The sequence below is a fragment of the Leucoraja erinacea genome, chromosome 2, assembly GCF_028641065.1.
Source record: "Leucoraja erinacea ecotype New England chromosome 2, Leri_hhj_1, whole genome shotgun sequence".
NCBI classification, from domain to species: Eukaryota; Metazoa; Chordata; class Chondrichthyes; order Rajiformes; family Rajidae; genus Leucoraja; species Leucoraja erinaceus.
The window spans coordinates 18,474,129-18,493,637 of NC_073378.1; the positions used below are offsets into that span (position 1 = coordinate 18,474,129).

The 19,509-nt window shown below is 41.1% G+C and overlaps 1 protein-coding gene across 1 annotated transcript in view; it reads left to right on the forward strand.

Annotated features, from left to right (window-relative positions):
- Positions 1–511: 511 nt before the first annotated feature.
- The window catches only part of enkur (enkurin, TRPC channel interacting protein), a 41,606-nt gene continuing 22,608 nt past the window's right edge, over positions 512–19,509 (forward strand). The window contains exons 1-3 of the mRNA XM_055652301.1: positions 512–753; positions 6,245–6,390; positions 11,671–11,891. Coding sequence (XP_055508276.1) covers positions 620–753; positions 6,245–6,390; positions 11,671–11,891 — 501 coding nt within the window. The 5' untranslated portion in view covers positions 512–619. The remainder of the gene's footprint in view (positions 754–6,244; positions 6,391–11,670; positions 11,892–19,509) is intronic.

The window sequence follows — 19,509 nt, forward strand, 5'->3', positions numbered from 1 at the left end:
AATACATCATCTGGCAGCTTGTTCCATGTTCCATGTACTCACCACCCTTTGAGCAACAAGGTTGTCCTTCAGATTCCTATTAAATCTTGCCCCCTATCCCTTCCTCCACCCCTTCCCCTTCCTCCCCCATCCCTTCCTCTTCCTCCCCCATCCCTTCCTCTTCCTCCCCCATCCCTTCCCCTTCCCTCCCCTATCCCTTCCTCCCCTATCCCTTCCTCCCCTATCGCTTCCTCCCCCATCACTTCTACCCTATTTCCTCTTGTTCTTTATTCCCTTGGGTAAAACACTGTGCATTCACCCCTATCCATTCCCCTCATACTATTTATACATATCTGTAAGATCAGCGTTTACCACTCTCCAATGGTGTTCCTAATATGCGCTTGCAATGAGTTGGTCTTTGTTTCTCCGTGTGTGTGTGTGTGTGTGTGTGTGCGTGCGTGCGTGCGTGCGTGCGTGTGCGTGTGCGTGTGCGTGTGCGTGTGCGTGTGTGTGTGTGTGCTTTATTCTACCTGCATTGCCCCCCACACAGCAGCCATTTGCTCCTCAGGCCGGGCCAGGCCCTGCCTTCACCGGAAGTGACGCTCCCTGGAGCCGGCGTTTGTTGTTAGCGACCGTCTCCATGGCAACGCGCACTCGCCGTCTCCCCTTCCACCAACTGCACCTTCTCCGGGCCGCCATGGACGACCTGCTCGCCGGCGAGTGCATCTACAACTTGCTGCCCAGGCCCGAGGAACCGCCTCGCCACCGGCTCAAGTGAGTGGCGGCCGTGGGGCTGGCGGGGAGCAGGGAGAGTGTCGGCCCATGTGGGGGATGAGAGGGTGATGAGGGGAGGATGATGGGGAGGTGAGAGTGAAGGAGAGAGGGGGGAGATGGAGTATATGGAAGGATGATGGAGAGAGAGAAAGTGGGGAGGATGGAGAGAGAGAAAGTGGGAATGGAGAGAGGGAAAGTGGGGGGAATGGAGAGAGAGAAGGTGGGGAGGATGGAGAGAGAGAAAGTGGGGAGGATGGAGAGAGAAGGTGGGGAGGATGGGAGAGAGAGAAAGTGGGGGGAATGGGAGAGAGAGAAAGTGGGGGGAATGAGAGAGAGAGAGGTGGGGGAGGATGGAGAGAGAGAAAGTGGGGAGGATGGAGAGAGAGGTGGGGAGGATGGAGAGAGAGAAAGTGGGAATGGAGAGAGAGAAGTGGGGGGATGGAGAGAGAGAAGGTGGGGGGATGGAGAGAGAGAAAGTGGGGGGAATGGAGAGAGAGAAAGTGGGGGGAATGGAGAGAGAGAAGGTGGGGAGGATGGAGAGAGAGAAAGTGGGGAGGATGGAGAGAGAGGTGGGGAGGATGGAGAGAGAGAAAGTGGGAATGGAGAGAGAGAAGTGGGGGGAATGGAGAGAGAGAAGGTGGGGAGGATGGAGAGAGAGAAAGTGGGGGGAATGGAGAGAGAGAAAGTGGGGGGGAATGGAGTGAGAGAAGGTGGGGGGGATGGAGAGAGAAGGTGGGGGAGGAGGAAGAGAGAGAAGGTGGGGAGGATGGAGAGAGAGAAAGTGGGAATGGAGAGAGAGAAAGTGGGGGGAATGGAGAGAGAGAGAAGGTGGGGAGGATGGAGAGAGAGAGAAAGTGGGGGGAATGGAGAGAGAGAAAGTGGGAATGGAGAGAGAGAAAGTGGGAATGGAGAGAGAGAAAGTGGGGGGAATGGAGAGGGAGAAAGTGGGGGTCCTGAGGAGAGAAGGTGGGGGTGAGGGAAAAGTGGGGGGGGGGGGGGGGTGAGAGAGAAGTGGGGGGGGTGAGAGAGAAGTGGGGGGGGTGGTGAGAGGGAGGTGTGGGGCATAGAGGGCGAAGGTGTGGGGTGGAGAACAAGAAGATGCAACAGATGGAGAAGGTGGGGGAAAGAGAAAAGAGGAATGGAGAAGGGATATTACAACATTTTGAGATGTTAAAAAAATCAAGCCTGTAATTTATCCCATCAGATAAAGCATAAAAAGAAGTTGAATTTGACACCTAATTCACTTTCATATCTTCAGTATTAAAAACGTTGTGGCCATTTTCATACTCGGAAATTAGCATCTTGTTTAGCAATGTTACAACATTTTGAGATTTTTTAAATCAAATCTTCAATTTATCTTCATCAGATAAAGCATAAAAAGAACTTTAATTTGATACCTAATTCACTTTCATATCTTCAGTATTTAAAGAGTTGTGGTCATTTTCATACTCGGGAAATTAGCACCTTGTTCCCTATAGCTTTTCCATCAGCTGAACACAAAAGCTGTGGTGCAGGACAGTCACTTGACACAAAAGCCCATAACTTTCTTAAAAATTAAGATAACTGAATTATATTTTCAGTCATTATAGATCAAAGATTTCTGAAACAAATATGATACATCTTACTTGGATGACCTGAAATTAAAGTATATCATTAGTTAATTACCTAATTAAGTAGCTAATTACAAAATTAACTGTTGTGACAGAAATAGTAATAAACACCCAAACTGCCTTGAAAATTCAAAAATGTGATATTCTCAAGATCAGAACTTTAATATTATTGTAACATTAAAACAAATAGTAAATATGCAACAAAAAAATCATATTCATCAGGGTCATCAAATCAATTAAATTCATCTAAATTCAATTACTAGATCTAAACATCTATCCCATTCTTAAGAAAAGGCTAAAAATATATATTTTGTAATAGCCAAAGTATCCAAATAACAAACTGATCCCATTCACACAAGAATTCACAGTATATCACGATTTTTAAATCTCACTTTGTCATGAATCTCTATGCTAAATCGAAGGAATTGAATGTTTAATTCCCATAAATTTTACTCTGTTGGTTTATAACACTGCAGCAGGCAAGGAGCCGTTTTGCACAGACATGTATTCAAAATCCACAATCATCCACTCTCAAGATAATCAAAATCATTATTTTTTGCACAATCATGTCATATGATCTAAATTATTTATATTTTGTGTAATTGTACAATCTATAATTGTAATATATTTCACAACATCAGATTAAATTGAAATTACACCAAAAACTAGATAAGATGTTACCTAAACCCCCTCCAGTACATACCTATTGTTTTCTCCTGAACTTGCGATCCGTGATTTTGAAGGCGTTGAAGGGGCCCGATTTTCATCCAGCGATTCAATAGTTAAACAACTTTTTTTTTTTAAATATCGCGGACGGGATGACAGAACGAAATTTCCTCATGAGCTTGTTTTACGAGGAAATCCCATCCCGACAAGCGATAAAACCCTGCATTTTACTGCACTCCCCACCAACAGCCTCTTGATTGGCACGCACAGGCAGTGAGCAGATCAAGAGCGCCACTGATGGCAGGAATTTGTAACAACGCTAAATGGAGGGGAGAGGGGGATGGAGAGGGTGGGTGTTAGAGGCAGATGGAGAGTGACAGAGGTAAAGGAGGGAGTGAGATAGAGAAACGTAATTTGGATATGAATGTAGGGGATGGAATTTGTATGTTTGCAGATGATCCAAAAGTTGGAGGTGGTGTTGATGCATTAGGGACAAATATTGATCAGTTGTTAAGATGTGCAGAACAATGGCAGATGAAGTTTAATTCTGATAATGAGGTGAGGTGATGCATTTTAGGACATACACATTGAATAATTAGGTTAGGTTTCGCTGAACACTTGCTCTCGGTCTGTCAAGGCTTGTTGGATCTAATGGATGACGACTATTTTGACTCCCCTTCCCATTCCCATATAAACATTTCTGTCCTTTTCCTCATCCATTGCCAGATTGAGGCCACACACAAACTGGAGGATCAGTACCATATAATAACCATATAACCATATAACAATTACAGCACGGAAACAGGCCATCTCGGTCCTTCTAGTCCGTGTCGAACACTTATTCTCCCCTAGTCCCATCTACCTGCACTCAGACCATAACCCTCCATTCCCTTCCTGTCCATATACCTATCCAATTTATTTTTAAATGATAAAATCGAACCTGCCTCCACCACTTCCACTGGAAGCTCATTCCACACAGCTACCACTCTCTGAGTAAAGAAATTCCCCCTCATGTTACCCCTAAACTTCTGTCCCTTAATTCTCAAGTCATGTCCTCTTGTTTGAATCTTCCCTCCTCTCAATGGGAAAAGCTTATCCACGTCAACTCTGTCTATCCCTCTCATCATTATAAAGACCTCTATCAAGTCCCCCCTTAACCTTCTGCGCTCAATGTACGTCATATGTCCTCTTGGATACATACAACACAATGGTGTGAACACTGAATTCTCCAAATTTAGTTAACTAATGAACAATCTCTCCCCCGCCCACCTTTATTTTTCTTCCCCTGCCTCTTCTCTGTGCTCAACCTGGATGTGCATGTGCACCTATTTCTCCCACTATTCCATACCCCTTCCCCCTTCCCCAATCCTACATCTTGTCATCTGGCCTCACAATTTATGCATTTCTTCTCCATATCTCACTTGCTTTTGTCTCCTTCTCATCCCTGGCCTTTGTCCACCCATCTGCTATTAACCCGCCCCCCCCCCTCATCTGCCTGCCTGTCCCACCCCACCTCTCTTCCAGCACTCTCCCCCCTACTACACATCAATCTGAAGAAGGGATCCAACCTAAAACATTGGCATATGCATGTTCGCCAGAAAGGTTGCCTCACCCCCTGTGTTACACCAGCAATTTGTGTTGTGTTCAAAATTCCAGCATCTGCAGTTCCTTATATCTGCCTTGCAATAAGATTGGCCTTTGTTGGTCAGTTCTTTCAAAGGTCAAATTTACCCAGGGATAGATACAGAAAGTTCTTGGATGTTGAAGTGAAGTTGTTTGAATAGTTAGTACACAATCTCAGCCAATGTTTTGTTCGCTAATAAGTTGACTATCCCCAATGATAAGTGAGTGAAGGGAATGAGCAAACATGAATAGAGACAAATGCAAAAAAGGGGGGAGAGGAGAGAAGGAGAGGAATCGATGGATGCTTGGATGAATAGAGATACAAGGGTACAGAGGTAAAACCTTAAAACCTAAATGCCATCCCAATCTTGTAATAGCCATTATGCCTGCTTATGTTGAAGTTCCTGAGAGGACTTCTAGTGCTCTATCCAGTCTTCGTATTGATTGCATTCTGAAGTGAAGTAGATGAAACATTCCACACATTTTTTCATAGCTTTGCTGGCATATTGCAGTTACTGCTTCTCTGATCAGAGAAGGCATGTGCATCATATGGCTTCTGAAATGTGGATGCAGAATGTGCTGGTGCAATCTGATCAGACTGCATCACTCCTTTGGAATCTAATTTTTTTCCAAAGACTTGTTCTCAGGAATGAATCCTGTTCCAGTTTTGGAGACACGCAAGAATTATTTCAGAACAATTGCCGCTTAGATTTCTGAAGCTATAATTAGTTAATAGCAACAAAAAACAGATAGGAATGTGAGAGAAGATTGGAAATGACTTGAAAATTTCTATTAAAAATATGTTTCGCCAGCATCTCAAATATTTTGTATTCCATTTATTGAATGTGTGTTACAGTCAAGGCCATTGTCTATTGCCCATCCCTAATTGCCCCAGAGCAGTTGATGCTGAGCTGGCACTTTGAATTACACCAGTTCTTGTGATAAAGGGAGGCCCTGAGTGGTGTTAAGTCAGGTGCTGCAGGTTTTTGATCTGACTGCTACAAATTGGAAATGATTTCCAAGTCACGATGAAGTGTGACTTGGACGGGAACTGATATCTGATAGTGATGTCACACATTTATTGCCCGTCTCCAAAATGGTATCTACTAAATGTTTGGAAGCTGCCATTGATAAAGATTTAGTCAGTTGCGGCTTTGCATTTTGCCAATAGTACACTGCAGCCAGAGTGTGTCGGTGGCGGGTGAGGTGCTGGCAAACAGTCTGAAGAAGGGTCTCGACCCGAAATGGCACCCATTCCTTCTCTCCAGAGATGCTGCCTATACTGCTGAGTTACTCCAGCTTTTTGTGTCTATCTTAGGTTTAAACCAGCATCTGCAGTTCCTTCCTACACAGACAACTTTCTCCTAAATGACACCAGATGCTGCATAAAGAGAATTAAAGTAACATAATATTCAAATACAATTTTATTCTCTGCACTGCATATGGAGGTTCATAATTTCAAGAAGATATCAGAATTTTTAGGTCTACTGCATGTGAACTTCTTTGGAAAATAAGAAACATTTTATCCCAACATAATATCATTATTCAAAAATATCTTGACTCACAAACACTATGTTTTATTATTTTTTGAGGTATTATTCAAAACAACGGAAAATGGTACAAGAGGAGTTGGAGCGTAAGAAATCTTCTTACAAAACAATGGGTTTACCCAAGGTTGAGCCTCCTTGTCCAAGACATCATCTGTTGAAGCATTCCAAGGAACCAAAACTACCAGACAGTAAGCCTTTTTAAAATATAACAAAATATTCTATAATTTGGGAAGTGAAATATGGGTTTCATTAGCATGCTAAATGCATGCCTTTTTTTCCCTTTTAAAGGTTAAATAATTTTGAAATGGGTTTCATTTTCACTGTGCTCTGCTGAAATTTAAGCATCATGCTACAAGCCAACATGGTTTTATGTGCCATCTATGAAGACAAACATATTGATCAAGTGCTCAAAGAAATTAAGTTTCACCTGAAACCAGCATTGGATGAAGCAAATGATGTCCTGCATCCTGTTTTTGAAGGAAATGTCTATGGATATGGAGATACACTGGTTGACATATTCCAAAATTCTAACAATTCATCACAATGAAAAGTTGTGAATAGGGAAAAAAAAGCTCTTGATCAATTAGCCTGACAACAATAGTTAACAATAGAAAATCCTACAAATATATAATAACAAAATAGAGATGGGGGGCATTTCGAAAATAATAATAAGACTGATCTCTGGTCCTAGACTCTCCCACTAGTGGAAACATCCTCTCCACATTCAATCTATTCAGGTCCTTCACTATTGGGTAAAAGTGTTAATGAACTCCAACGAGTACAGGCCTGGTGCCGACAAACATCATATGTTAACCCAATCGTCCCCGGGATCATTCTTACAGTATAAACCTCCTCTGGACCCACTCCAGTGGCAGCACATCGTTCTCAGATATGATGCCCAAAACTGCTCACAATACTGCAAATGCAGTCGAACCAGTGCATTATAAAGCCTCAGCAATACATCCCTGTCTTTATACTTTAGTCCTCTTGAAATAAATGCTAACATTGCATTTACCTTCCTTACCACTGATGCAACTGGCAAATCCTGCACCAGCACTCCTAAGTCACTTTGCACCTCTGATTTCTGATTCCTCGTCCCATTTAGAAAATAGACCTACTACCAAATTTTATTCCTACTACCAAAATGCATAACTCCACACTTTGCTACACTGTATTCCATCTGCCACTTCTTTGCCTACTCTCCCAACCTGTCCAACTCCTTCTGCAGAGTCCCTGCTTTCTCTATACCACCTGTCCCTCCATCTATCTTCAAATCATCCACAAACTTGACTACGAAGCCTTCCATCCCCTCATCCAAATGATCAATATACAACGTGAATAGTAACGGCCCTAGCACCGACCCCTGAGGAACTAGTCACCAGCAGCCAACCAGAAAAGGCACCTTTATTCCCAGTTTTTGCCTTTGCCAATCAGCCCACCTTCTATCCATGCTTGCATCTTCCCTCTAATACCATGGTCTCTCATCTTCTTTAGCAGCCTCACTTGTGGCCCCTTATGAAAATCCAGGTAAACAACATCCACTGACTCTCCTTTGTCTATTCTGCTATTCACTTCCTCAAAGAATTCCAACAGAATACGGGATTTATTTAATGAGATGCTATTGTTATTAACCAAAATTAGAGCTCAAAGCTTTGGGATAATACTTTTTAGTATTGGCTGAGCATTGATTGTGAGAACAAATGTGGATAATAGAAATGATTTTTGAGTTGAGAGGCTATGACCAGGGATGCTGGATGTATCAATGACAGATAGCCCACTATATCAATTAATTGGATGATAGGATGCTAAGTATAATATAAATCTTTTTATTGTTAATTCAAAGCTAGGTTGTAGTGTGGAATGTGAGGAGCATGTAAAGAGGCTTTGGAACATGTAGAGAAACTACACAAAGTGAATGAACAAGGACATGGAAAAAGTAATATAATGTTGAAATTTGTGAAGGCATTGACCTTGATTTTTTTTTAAAGAGTGATATTTTTTGTTAAATGCTGAGTGATTAATGTGTTTCAATGTTCAGTGGGCCTGGGTGTCCTGGTAGACAAATCACTGAAAGTTAATGTGTAGGCACTACAAGCAATTGCAAAGGAAGGTGATACATTGCAAGATACTGAGTGTAAGAGTAAAGATTCATTATTCTTATTATACCAAACTCTAATGAGATCTCGACTTGAAGATTGTGTACAGATCTGTTCTCCATACCTAAGAAAGGATATGTCTGCAAACAATTGACCATATAGTCTGACATCAATAGAAGGAAAGGAAGGCTCACTAGGCAGGTTGTCATGAGAATCGGTGGGGTAGGCTTAATTCAGTTTAGTTTAGAGATACAGTGTGGAAACGGGCCCTTCGGCCCATCGAGTCTGCACCGACCAGCAATCCCTGCACATGAACACTATCCAACACACACTAGGGACAGTTTTCACTTATACCAAGTTAATTAGACTACAAATCTGTATGTCTTTGGAGTGTGGGAGGAAACCGAAGATCTTGGAGAAAACCCACACAATTACGGGGAGAACGTACAAACTCTGTCCAGACAGCACCCATAGTCGCGATTGAACCCGGGTCTCTGGTACTATAAGCGCTGTAAGGCAGCAACACTACCACTGCGCCACTGTGACGCCCACTTTCGCAACGTTTAAGAAGCAATTAGACAGTGGAACAAGTGTTAATTTACCTTTTGTTTGGGGTTTCTAGAATTGGGGCTTATTTCAAACTAAGAACCCAGGGAGAGTTTAGAAGAACTCTCTTTACACAAATAGTAGTGAATCCTTAGAAATGCGACAAACTGGCACACCTGGTAGAGCTGCTGCCTTACAGTACGTGAGACCAAGGTTCAATCCCCACCTGGGGTGCTGTCTGTGTGGAGTTTTCACATTCGCCCCGTGACTGCATGGGTTTCCTCCGGGGATTCCAGATTCTTCTCTCATCCCGTGCGGGTTTATAGGTTAATTGGCCACTGTTGAAATTGTTCCTAGTGTGGAGGGACTGGATGAGAAAGTACAATAACATTAGAACATTAGAATGATTGATCGACAGTCGGCGTGTACTCGGTGGGCCAAAGGACCAATTACTATGCTGTATATCTCTAAACTAATTTGCAACCTCAGGGGAGCCTATTGGTTCATTCGCTAATACGTTAATAATTTAAAAATTATGCATTTTGTGATAGCCAATTGCCCCTTAATTCCCAGTAATTGGAACCACTTACAGTAAATTTCTGTAGTTCAAACACTTGTCCATCTCCATCAAAATATATTTTATAACCATACCACCATAGCTGTATGGAATAGAACTTTTCATATACATCAACAGTGCAGGAAACAATCCTTTTTCGCACTCTCTTCAATGCAAATATTAAATTAAAGAATTGCTCACATTTTGAGATCACCGCTGTACACAATACTCTGGGTGAGGCCTCACCAGTGCACTGTATTGTATTGAAACTTCCCTACTATTATACTCTATACCCCGTGAAATAAAGATCTACATTTCATTTATCTTCCTCATTACTTGTACCTGCAGGCTAACTTTCTGTTTCATATACAAATCCCTTGTACTGCAATATTTAGCAGCCACTTCATTTACATTTTGCTATTTTATTCTTCCTTCCGAAGTGAAACCTCTCACTTTCCTACATACAGTGTGGAAACGGGCCCTTCGACCCAGTCAACCATGCTGACCAAGTTCCCATACCCAGCTTGTCCCACTTGCTTGTGCAGGTCCATATCCTCGAAACATTTCCTATCCATGTATCTGTCCGAGTGGCTTTTAAATTCCTGATTGTACCCACCTCTACCACTAAACTAGATTTGCAGGGGTGGGCACGATCCATTGCAGGTCTGAGGCAGGTGAGAGGTTGGAAGTCAGTATGGAAGGTGCTGAAAGAAAGTTCAATGGACAGAATAAGCAGGAGCACAGCAGGAAGCGAGAAGGACTGATGGATTGAATTGCATTTATTTAAATGTGAGAAGCCTGATGAGTAAGTTAGATGAGCTCAGTGCATGGATAGGTATGTGCGACTGGGACATTGTAACTGCTATGGAAACCTGGCTGAGAGAGGGACAGAACTGGGGGCTTAATGTTCCAGGGTACAGGTGCTACAAGACAGATAGAGGTGGGGGTAGTAGAGGAGAGGGTGTTTAGCTTAGTGAAGTTTAGAGATACAGTGCAGAAACAGGCCCTTCGGCTCATCGAGTTCGTGCCATCCAGTGATCACCCCATACACTAGCGCACACTGCACACTAAGGACAATTTACAATTTTTTACGAAAGCCAATTAACCTACAAACCTGTACGTCTTTGGAATATGGGAAGAAACCAGAACTCCCGGAGAAACCTCCTGCGGGCACAGGAAGAACGTACAAATTCTGTAAAGGCAGCAACCATAGTCAGGATTGAACCGGGTCTCTGATGGTGTAAGGCAGCAACTCTACCGTTGCGCCCTGTGTTGCTTTATTGATGAAGGAGAAAGTCAGGGCAGTAGTCTGAGATTACATTACTGATGGTTCATCCAGTGAGGCTAGATGGGTGGACCTAAAAAATAAAAAGGGGATGATCACCTTATTTGGGAGTAGACCCCCAAGTAGTCAACAAGAATTAGAACAACAAATATGATTTGGAAATATTGGTGCTGAGCTATGTGTTGTAGCATTTATCTTGGTTTGCTTCAGGTCAGTCAGTATGATAGGTTTTGACATATGATTGAAATTCCACATTTCAGAGTTAAGGCTTCACAGTGTTACATGAGACTGGGATGATTTCTCTCCACATTAAATGCAGCATCAACTGAAAAGACGTATCTTCACCATGTTTTGTGCATAGCCTTTGTGACTGTGATTCCTTGATGCATATCAACAGATTATTGGGTTATTATATTAATGAGAAGAACATTCAGCCATTCTTAGTGACATTCCAATAGAATAGATTATGGCAGATATCTGACTACTAACAGTTTTAGTTTCATTGGTGGAATCAAAGTTTCTATGGTAGAAATATTAATCTTACTGTTCCAGGAGAGAGGGACCTTTTATTGGGTCCCAATTAACGCTATAGAACAGACTGAAAACAAATTAGCTTATCAATATTCATTTTACTTACCACAAGCTTGGGTGCGACCATGAAATGTCAAAGATGCAATATTGTACTCCAAATTCAGCAGGGCTTGCAGAGAATTGAATGTGTAATCAAATATTTAGTGCATGTTAATTCAGTAGATAAACACTTGCAGGTATGATGCCTGCATCGCGAGACCTGTTAGGGATGTAAGAATATGGAAGAGGTGCTTATTTTGCATCGATATCAGTTGTCAATCAGGTGCTGGATGGGAGAACCTGTTATTTCATTCTTCGATGTCGCAGAATGGGGATGATCTCAAGTATGTCGCAGAACAATGGAGAATTCTTCAGTTTAAAATATTTCAAGAATGTAATATGTTTCAATCCACAGGGGAACCTTACAAAGTCCCTGTAGATGGAATAATATCCTCTATTCCAACTGACAAGCCACTCATGGGACTCCACACAAAGAAGAATTTTGTTGAAGCCAATATTGCTGAAGTCAAGATGTCAGTCCCCAAGAAGCCTGTGCCCATCTATGTTGATACCAAAAGAGGAAATAGAAACTTATTGGAACCATCAGGGCTTCTTCCGACCCTCCTGCACAGAAAGGTAGAAACCAGCATTTAATGGATTGCATTCATGGACTGGAGAGAATATGTGGGTGATTTCTGCTTTAAACTTATCAAACCAATGTTTTATCAGCTTTACCATATACAAGAAATTAAAATTCTTCTAATTATTCAATATCCCATACATCCAAAATCATGTATCATGATATATCTCTCTTATCCTTTTGGTTGCATTTGGGGAAGAAGCATGTGAAAAAGCCACACTGTATTAAATCATATTAAGCAGTGCAGAGATTTCATCTCTGTAACTTTAATGTATATACAATTTAGCTTGTTATTTGTATTCATTATTATTGGTTAGAGCTTCACGTTCCTTTAATATTACCAACGATCTATTGTCGACCAACCATATTGATGCGACAGCCAAGAAGGCACAACCAATGATTCTACTTCCTCAAGTGACTGAGGAAATGTACCATGTCTCCAATGACTCTTACAAACGTCTACAGGTGGATAGCATACTGTCAGGTTGCATTACAACTTGGTTTGGGAACAGCTCTGCCCAAAAGCACAAATAATTGCAGAGAGTTGTAGATGTAGCCCAGTTGTAGATGTAGCCTAGATGTAGCCCAGTTTATCTCACACACCAGACTCCCCCATCACTGAATCCATCTACACTTAATGCTGCCTCAGAAAAACAGCCAACATAATCAAAGACTTGTCCCACCCCGGTCATTCCACCTTCTCCTTCCTTCCATTGGGCGAAAGATATAGATGCTTCAAAGCACACACCACCAGAATTGGAAACAGCTTATTCCCATCTGTTATCAGGCTACTGAATGGTCCTTCCATTCAATTCATCTCAACCTCATTGCAGATATTGGACTTTGTCAATGGAATAGATGTGTTACAATGCTGAGAATCATGTTCTGCACTGTATCTTCTTTGCTCTATGTATTGTACTTCTATTTGACGTGATTGTATTTATGTATAGTCTTGACTGATCTGATTGGATAGCATGCAAAACAATGCTTATCACTGCACCACGGTACATGTAACAATAATAAACTTAAGCCTTGTTACATGTACCAAGATACATTAAAAAGCTTTGTTTTACGTGTTATCCAAGCAAATTGTACCATTCATATGTACATTAGGTAGCACAAAAGATAAAACAGAGTGGAGAATATAGTGTGTAAGAAGGAACTGCAGATGCTTTTTAAACCGAAGATTGCCACAAAAAGCTGGAGTAACTCAGCGGGACAGGAAGCATCTCTGGAGAGAAGGAATGGATGGTGTTTCGGGTGTATATAATCATGAGGGGAATAGATAGGGTGAATGCATTGAACCTTTTTCCCAGGGTAGTAGAATCAGAGCACGTTAAAGGTGAGAGGGGAAAGATTCTGAAGAAGGGTCTCGATTCGAAACATCTCCCGTTCCTTCTCTTCAGAGATGCTGCCTGTCCTGCTGAGTTACTCCAGCTTTTTGTGTAGAATATAGTGCCACAGCTACAGAGAAAGTGCAGGTAAGAGCAGCAATGAGACTGTGTGCTGACATATGCTTTCACTATATATTAGACAAGTTTAGTAAAGTGCATTATCATCATTGTGCAGCAAGAAATGCTTTAAGAAAATGATCCAATTGGAGAATTTTTATTTAATACATAACCCTAATTTAATCCTCAAAGCTTCCAGTAAATATCACACATATCATCGAGTCATGGTCATACAACTCAGAAACAGATCCTTTGGCCCAACTCGTCCACGGCGACCAACATATCCCATCTAAGCTAGTCCTATTTGCCCACATTTGACCCATATCCCTCTAAATCTTTCCTATCCATTTACCTGTTCAAATGTCCTTTAAATGTCGTGACTGTACCTGCCTTAACTACTTCCTCTGGCAGCTAGATCCGTATACCCATCACTGTCTGTTTGTAAACATTGCCCCTCAGGTTCCATTTAAATCTTTCCCCTCTCACCTTAAACGTGCTCTGCAGTTCTTGATTCTCCTACCCTGGGAAAAAGACTCTATGCGTTCACCCTATCTATTTCCCTTATGATTTTATACACGATTATAAGACCACTCCTCAGTCTCCTGCACTTCGAGGGACAGCAGGTCTTTGAGTCCTGGCAACATCCTCGTAAATCTTCTATAGTAGGGTGGCCAAAACTGAAAACGATACTCCAAGTGCAGCCTCATCAATGGCGTGTGTAATATTGACAGAGAAGAGCTTATGAATATGTATTAAGCATCATAGGTACTTACAACCAGTCATAAAACATTAATATTTTAGGCTAATTTACATTTTTAAATAATTCTAGTCATGAGACTTTGATAAAATAGTATATATTATTTATTTTGTCTGCTGACTGAATTAATTGTATGACCTATAACCAGCACATTTGCAGATCTTCATTACAGCATTACAAATTACTTTCCATAGTTATTAAATATGTACAACTTTGCTGTAGATATTTAAAGAGGGCTTTTGTAAATCTCTGCACTAGGGCACATCTGCTAGCCTGCCCTGCAGGTTCAGATTATTTAAGTCACATAGATGTCCCCAGCACAGGCTTGCGCTCTTTTTGATCTTGCCTCTGAAAATCAAATCAGATATTCAATTTAGGTAGACATAACAAAAAGCAAGGAAAATAATCTCTTGGTGAGAATAATCCATATACCCACTAATAAAGCCATCGTTATACCACAGAGAATAAGTTCAGAAATGATTCATGCTTGCAAGAAAAGAAATACATTATTCATGAATAATTTTAATCGTCCTATAAATTAGACAAATTCAATTGGCAATGGTAGTCTTGAGGACAAGCCAATTGTATATTTTCAGGACAATTTATTGGAACAATACCTTGTGGAACCAAACAGGAAATACTATTTTAAATCTGGTCATGTATAGTGAGATATTATCTCACGGTAAAAGATCCTCAGAGGAAGAGCAACCATGGCAATATAATATTTAGTATTCAGCCTCAATATGAGACACTGTGATCTGAAGGTAATACCTTAAAGTTAAAGAAAGTTAATTATAATGGTACAAAAGCAGAGCTGGTTAAAGTGTGCAAGGAAAATGGATTAAAAGCCAAGGCAATGGGTAAGCAGTGGTATACATTTAAGAAGATAATCAGCAAAGATGTATTCCATTGATCATTAAAAACTTTAAGAAGGATGGTCCATTAAAGTTAACTGTAAAAATTAAGCATGGTATTAAATGGAATGAGAATAATGCTATGAATAGGAATGTTAAGCCAGAAGATTGGGAAAGTTTTAGAAAATAATAAAGGATGGCTAAAAATATGACAAGTAGAACATGACGGTAAATTAAGTAAATAGAATAATGGACATCCAAGGCATTCAGATTATTATTCTGCAACAGTAAGGGCTATTCTACAAACTCTACTTGGTGTCTACATATTCCATATATGAGTGTAGGGCCAGGACTCATGGTGGGTGAGGACAGCACAGTGCGCAGTAGTAGAGTTACTGCCTTACAGCGCCAAAGACCCAGGTTTGATCCTGACTACGGGTGCTATCTGTACAGAGTTTGTACATTCTCCCTGTGAATAGCATGGGTTTTCTCCAGATGCTCTGGTTTCATCCCACATTCCAAAGAAGTGCAGGTTTATAGGTTAATTGGCTTCTGTAAATTGTCCCTTATATGTAGGTCAGAACTAGTGTATAGGTGATCATTGATTGGTACGTACTCGGTGGGCCAAAGGGCCTGTTTCCATGCTGTATGTCTAAAATCTAGGCTTGGTGATGGGAGGTGAGGGTACAAACGAAGGAAAAGCAGTGGGGTTATTGCAAGGTTTGGGAGATTATGGGGGAAACCAGAGGGAATAAAAGGAAAGAGACTCTGGAATGGGAAATGAGTGCACAATGGAGAGAAAAGGAGCAGGGTAACGGGGGGGTCTTTCCATTAAACTGTCTGAAGAAGAATTCTGACCCGAAACATCGCCTGTCCATTCCTTCCACAGATGCTGCCTGACTCGCTGAATTATTCCAATACTTTGTGTTTTACGCAAGATTTCAGCATCTACTGTTTCTTGTTTCTCCCACAGCTTGCATATGTTTATATACTGTCAGCGTGCAAAAGTCAATCCCAGAGCATCCTGAAGTAAAGGATTATTGCATTATGGAATGTTTAAATTATTTTTTTATACATAAAGCCTTTATATAATTCTTACAATTGAAACCTTTCACAGCATGGATTTAACATTTACTGTTTGGAACCTGAACATACAAGTTTTAGAGCTGCATCATCATAAACAACAACACCCAAGCTCACGAGGAGTGATGTTTGTGCTTATAGCCAAAGACAGATTTTATAAGAAAATCTGGGCCTATATTCTCACTTTTTACCTCCTCCCAAGTGGGGATGTGTAGGCTGGTGCTTGAATAAGTGAGGTGTCATGACAGTAACTCGATGAATCAGAACAGGAATATGTGGAATTATCATACCTCTCATCAGATGTTTCTCAGCGAGACAGGCAAATATTGTTTATTTTAGGAGAGTGCATTCTAAATTGTGAATAACATGACTGAGTAATGATGAAAGATTTGTCAAATAAGCCTTTTGTTCCTTTCTTGAATCATCAGCTCTCCCCTGCTCCACCTCCCACTCTATCTTTCACTGCCTATTTGACTTCTGCGATGTGGTTTAGGGATACCTCCTCATGTCAAGCTTTATGGTTTCTGTTCTCACAAACAGCACTAACCTTGCCTCTGCAGAGAAGAATTCGATGAACAATCAAAATTCATATATGTAGATGGACTGTTAATTAATTTATGATTGCATTTCACATACGTTTCTGTACGCAGGCATTCCATTTGTCTTATTTTAAAACAGGAAATGTGACAGGTTCCCCACCCTGTATAAACATCAAGATTCAAGAGAGTTTATTGTCATGTGTCCCAGATAGGACAATGAAATTATTGCTTTGCTCCAGCACAACAGGATATAGTAGGCATAAATAGGAAGATTAAACGAAAACTTACCAGTTTGAAGTTTGATCTTTATTTTATGAGGAATAACATTGAGGGATTACGTGTCGACCCCGTCCAGTACGCATGCATGTCAATCTTCAAAGCAGCGGTGTGAAATCACAGAAAGCAGTTGTTGAAATGAACATAGTAAGATAAGAGAACCATAATACCTGTTGAACTTTATGATAGAGGGCTGGGAGCGGAGGGCACGTAATCCCTCAACGTTACTCCTCATAAAATAAAGATCAAACTTCAAACTGGTAAGTTCTCGTTTAATCTTACTATTTTACTTTGGAGTCACGTGAGTGACTACGTGAAGATTTTAAAGCTCTGTGATTTCATGCCGTGGAACCGAGTCCAGGCGTCATACACTGCATCAGTAGGCCAATGATGAGTGAGCATTAAGAATGCATTCAGACATGACATAGATATAGACATGTTGATGCTATTAATTAATAATAGTGGCAATAGTAACCTCCCTCAACCTGGAGGAAGTATGAACCATACCTAACATAGAGTTGGCAAATACCCCTGATCTGGCAATAGGTTTATTCTGAATATTTGGACAGATCAATAGCTTGACCATCCTGCAACCGCTAGGGTGTGGTCCATCGCCGCTGCTGAGGTATAGCTGTCCTGGTGGAGTGAGACTCAATGTCAATGTCCACTCCTGTATATGCCAGACCCATATAACCATCTGGAGAAGGTTCGTAGTGATTCCTTCTAACAACATTTTATGTAACTAATAATATTGCTGTCAGTCTATAAAGCTCTTAGGAACCTTGACATACTGGTGTAAATGCGTGATCACACACAACCCAAGGTCCATGGGTTATGCAACTCTAGTTTGGTCTTGTGTCCCTGTCTAATCTGCTTGATTAATCATAAACAAAACATGTTATAATAGCCCGCAGATAAGATCATCCTATCCAGTGTTGCAATGACTGGACCCATAGCCCTGTACTCAGTGTCATGGCGTAATCACTAGTACGTGAGTATGACCATGGGCAGGGATGTTGCTGATGCCCATCAGTGAAGTGATGTAGTACAATGTTAACAACCCATATCTCTGCGTCCCTAAACCTGGGAGGTTTTAAGATGACAATACCTTCATTCTCTGGATATCAGAGGGTGAGAACCGGACAGAGTGGTTTATGTATTCATCAGCCAAATGATTAGGAGGTACTTAAGGCACAGTAATGGAATAGTAACTTAATGTTATAATCCCATATAACTGAATTTTAATGTGTCAGTCATCCGTGCCGAGTTAACGTAAGGAAGCATAAACAATGCTTCCCATCTCCTATGCAGATAGCTGCTATTTGGTGCTATCCCTGCAATCTGTAGTGAGCACTCTAACGCTCATGGTTTGACAACCCAAGTCGCAGAAACGATCTCTCAGAGTCTGCGAGTCTATGATTGATTATATCATGCAGAGGATGGTTTCAACATCACAATTGAACCAGCATCTTTTTATCCGGAATTAACCATGTAAGGTTTATGTTCATTCTTCGCCTCATCGGGAGCCTTAGATGTATAACCCAGGCAGGCACTATGAAAAACCCGGAAGCGGGAATCTTGCGGAATTTTGCAAAACCCGTCTATTGAGGCCAAATGAAGGAAGACATAAAAGAACATTCCTTCCTAGTCTAGCGAGAATGCACCCTTCGCCACTGTGTGCCTCGTTCACTGTTGATTGAAACTGGATGCAAGCAACTCAATAGTTAGTGTTCTATCAATCCACATTGTTATTAAATACTTTGTGATCACACATTTATTCTGTGTTGTTATTGATTTTGCATAATAATACACCAGTGCTAAATGTGGTGTGGTAAACCTATCACCGGATACTTTGATTTGATTGTACCTTTGTGATTAACATATACCACCACCAAAGTGTATCACCTTGGACTTGTGCATGCCTTATATGCATATCTACACACTCTTTAATGCCCAGTATGCACCTGGTGTCCATTGGCAGTTGATACAATGACTGAACACTTGATAACTCATGCTAATCCCATCTGCCTCCGTAACTAGAGATGGTATTAGTAAATTACCAATCTTTGGGCAATAGCATCAGTTTGGAAATTACTGAAGATTTACGGACAAGAGGTTTTAGTGGAGCAATGCTGTCCATCATAGTGACTTTGATTGTTTCAGCTAAAAATCGCAGAGGTCTAATTTTTATCTCAGAGCTGATCCCAGACCAATAAATGGATGATTGTATCCCAACAATCAATAGTTTCAGTTGGTATCAACTTAATTTAAATTTAACTGGACGGGTGTGAACCAATTCCTCAAATATAGCTATGTGGCTGATAAGGCTAATTTAGTGAAATACAGTATGTTCAATATCATCCAGATTGGCCATGCTACTTATTTGTTAGCTCTGTGCAGTCGAAGCACTGATAGTAGTGATTTGGTAAATAATCTGGAAACTGGAGTTAGCCCATTGTAACGCCACTGAGTGAATCATTGCCTCATCCAGTTAAATTTTGAATATCTTCAACCCTGTGAGTGGAAATGATCACATGGAAGATATTCAGAAAAGTCTATATTGCACATGCGGGTTGAGGCTGTTGACAATGATCAGTCCACATCCCATTCTTGTGAGCCTTGTCTTGAAAGGCAATTCCAACCATACCTGTGTG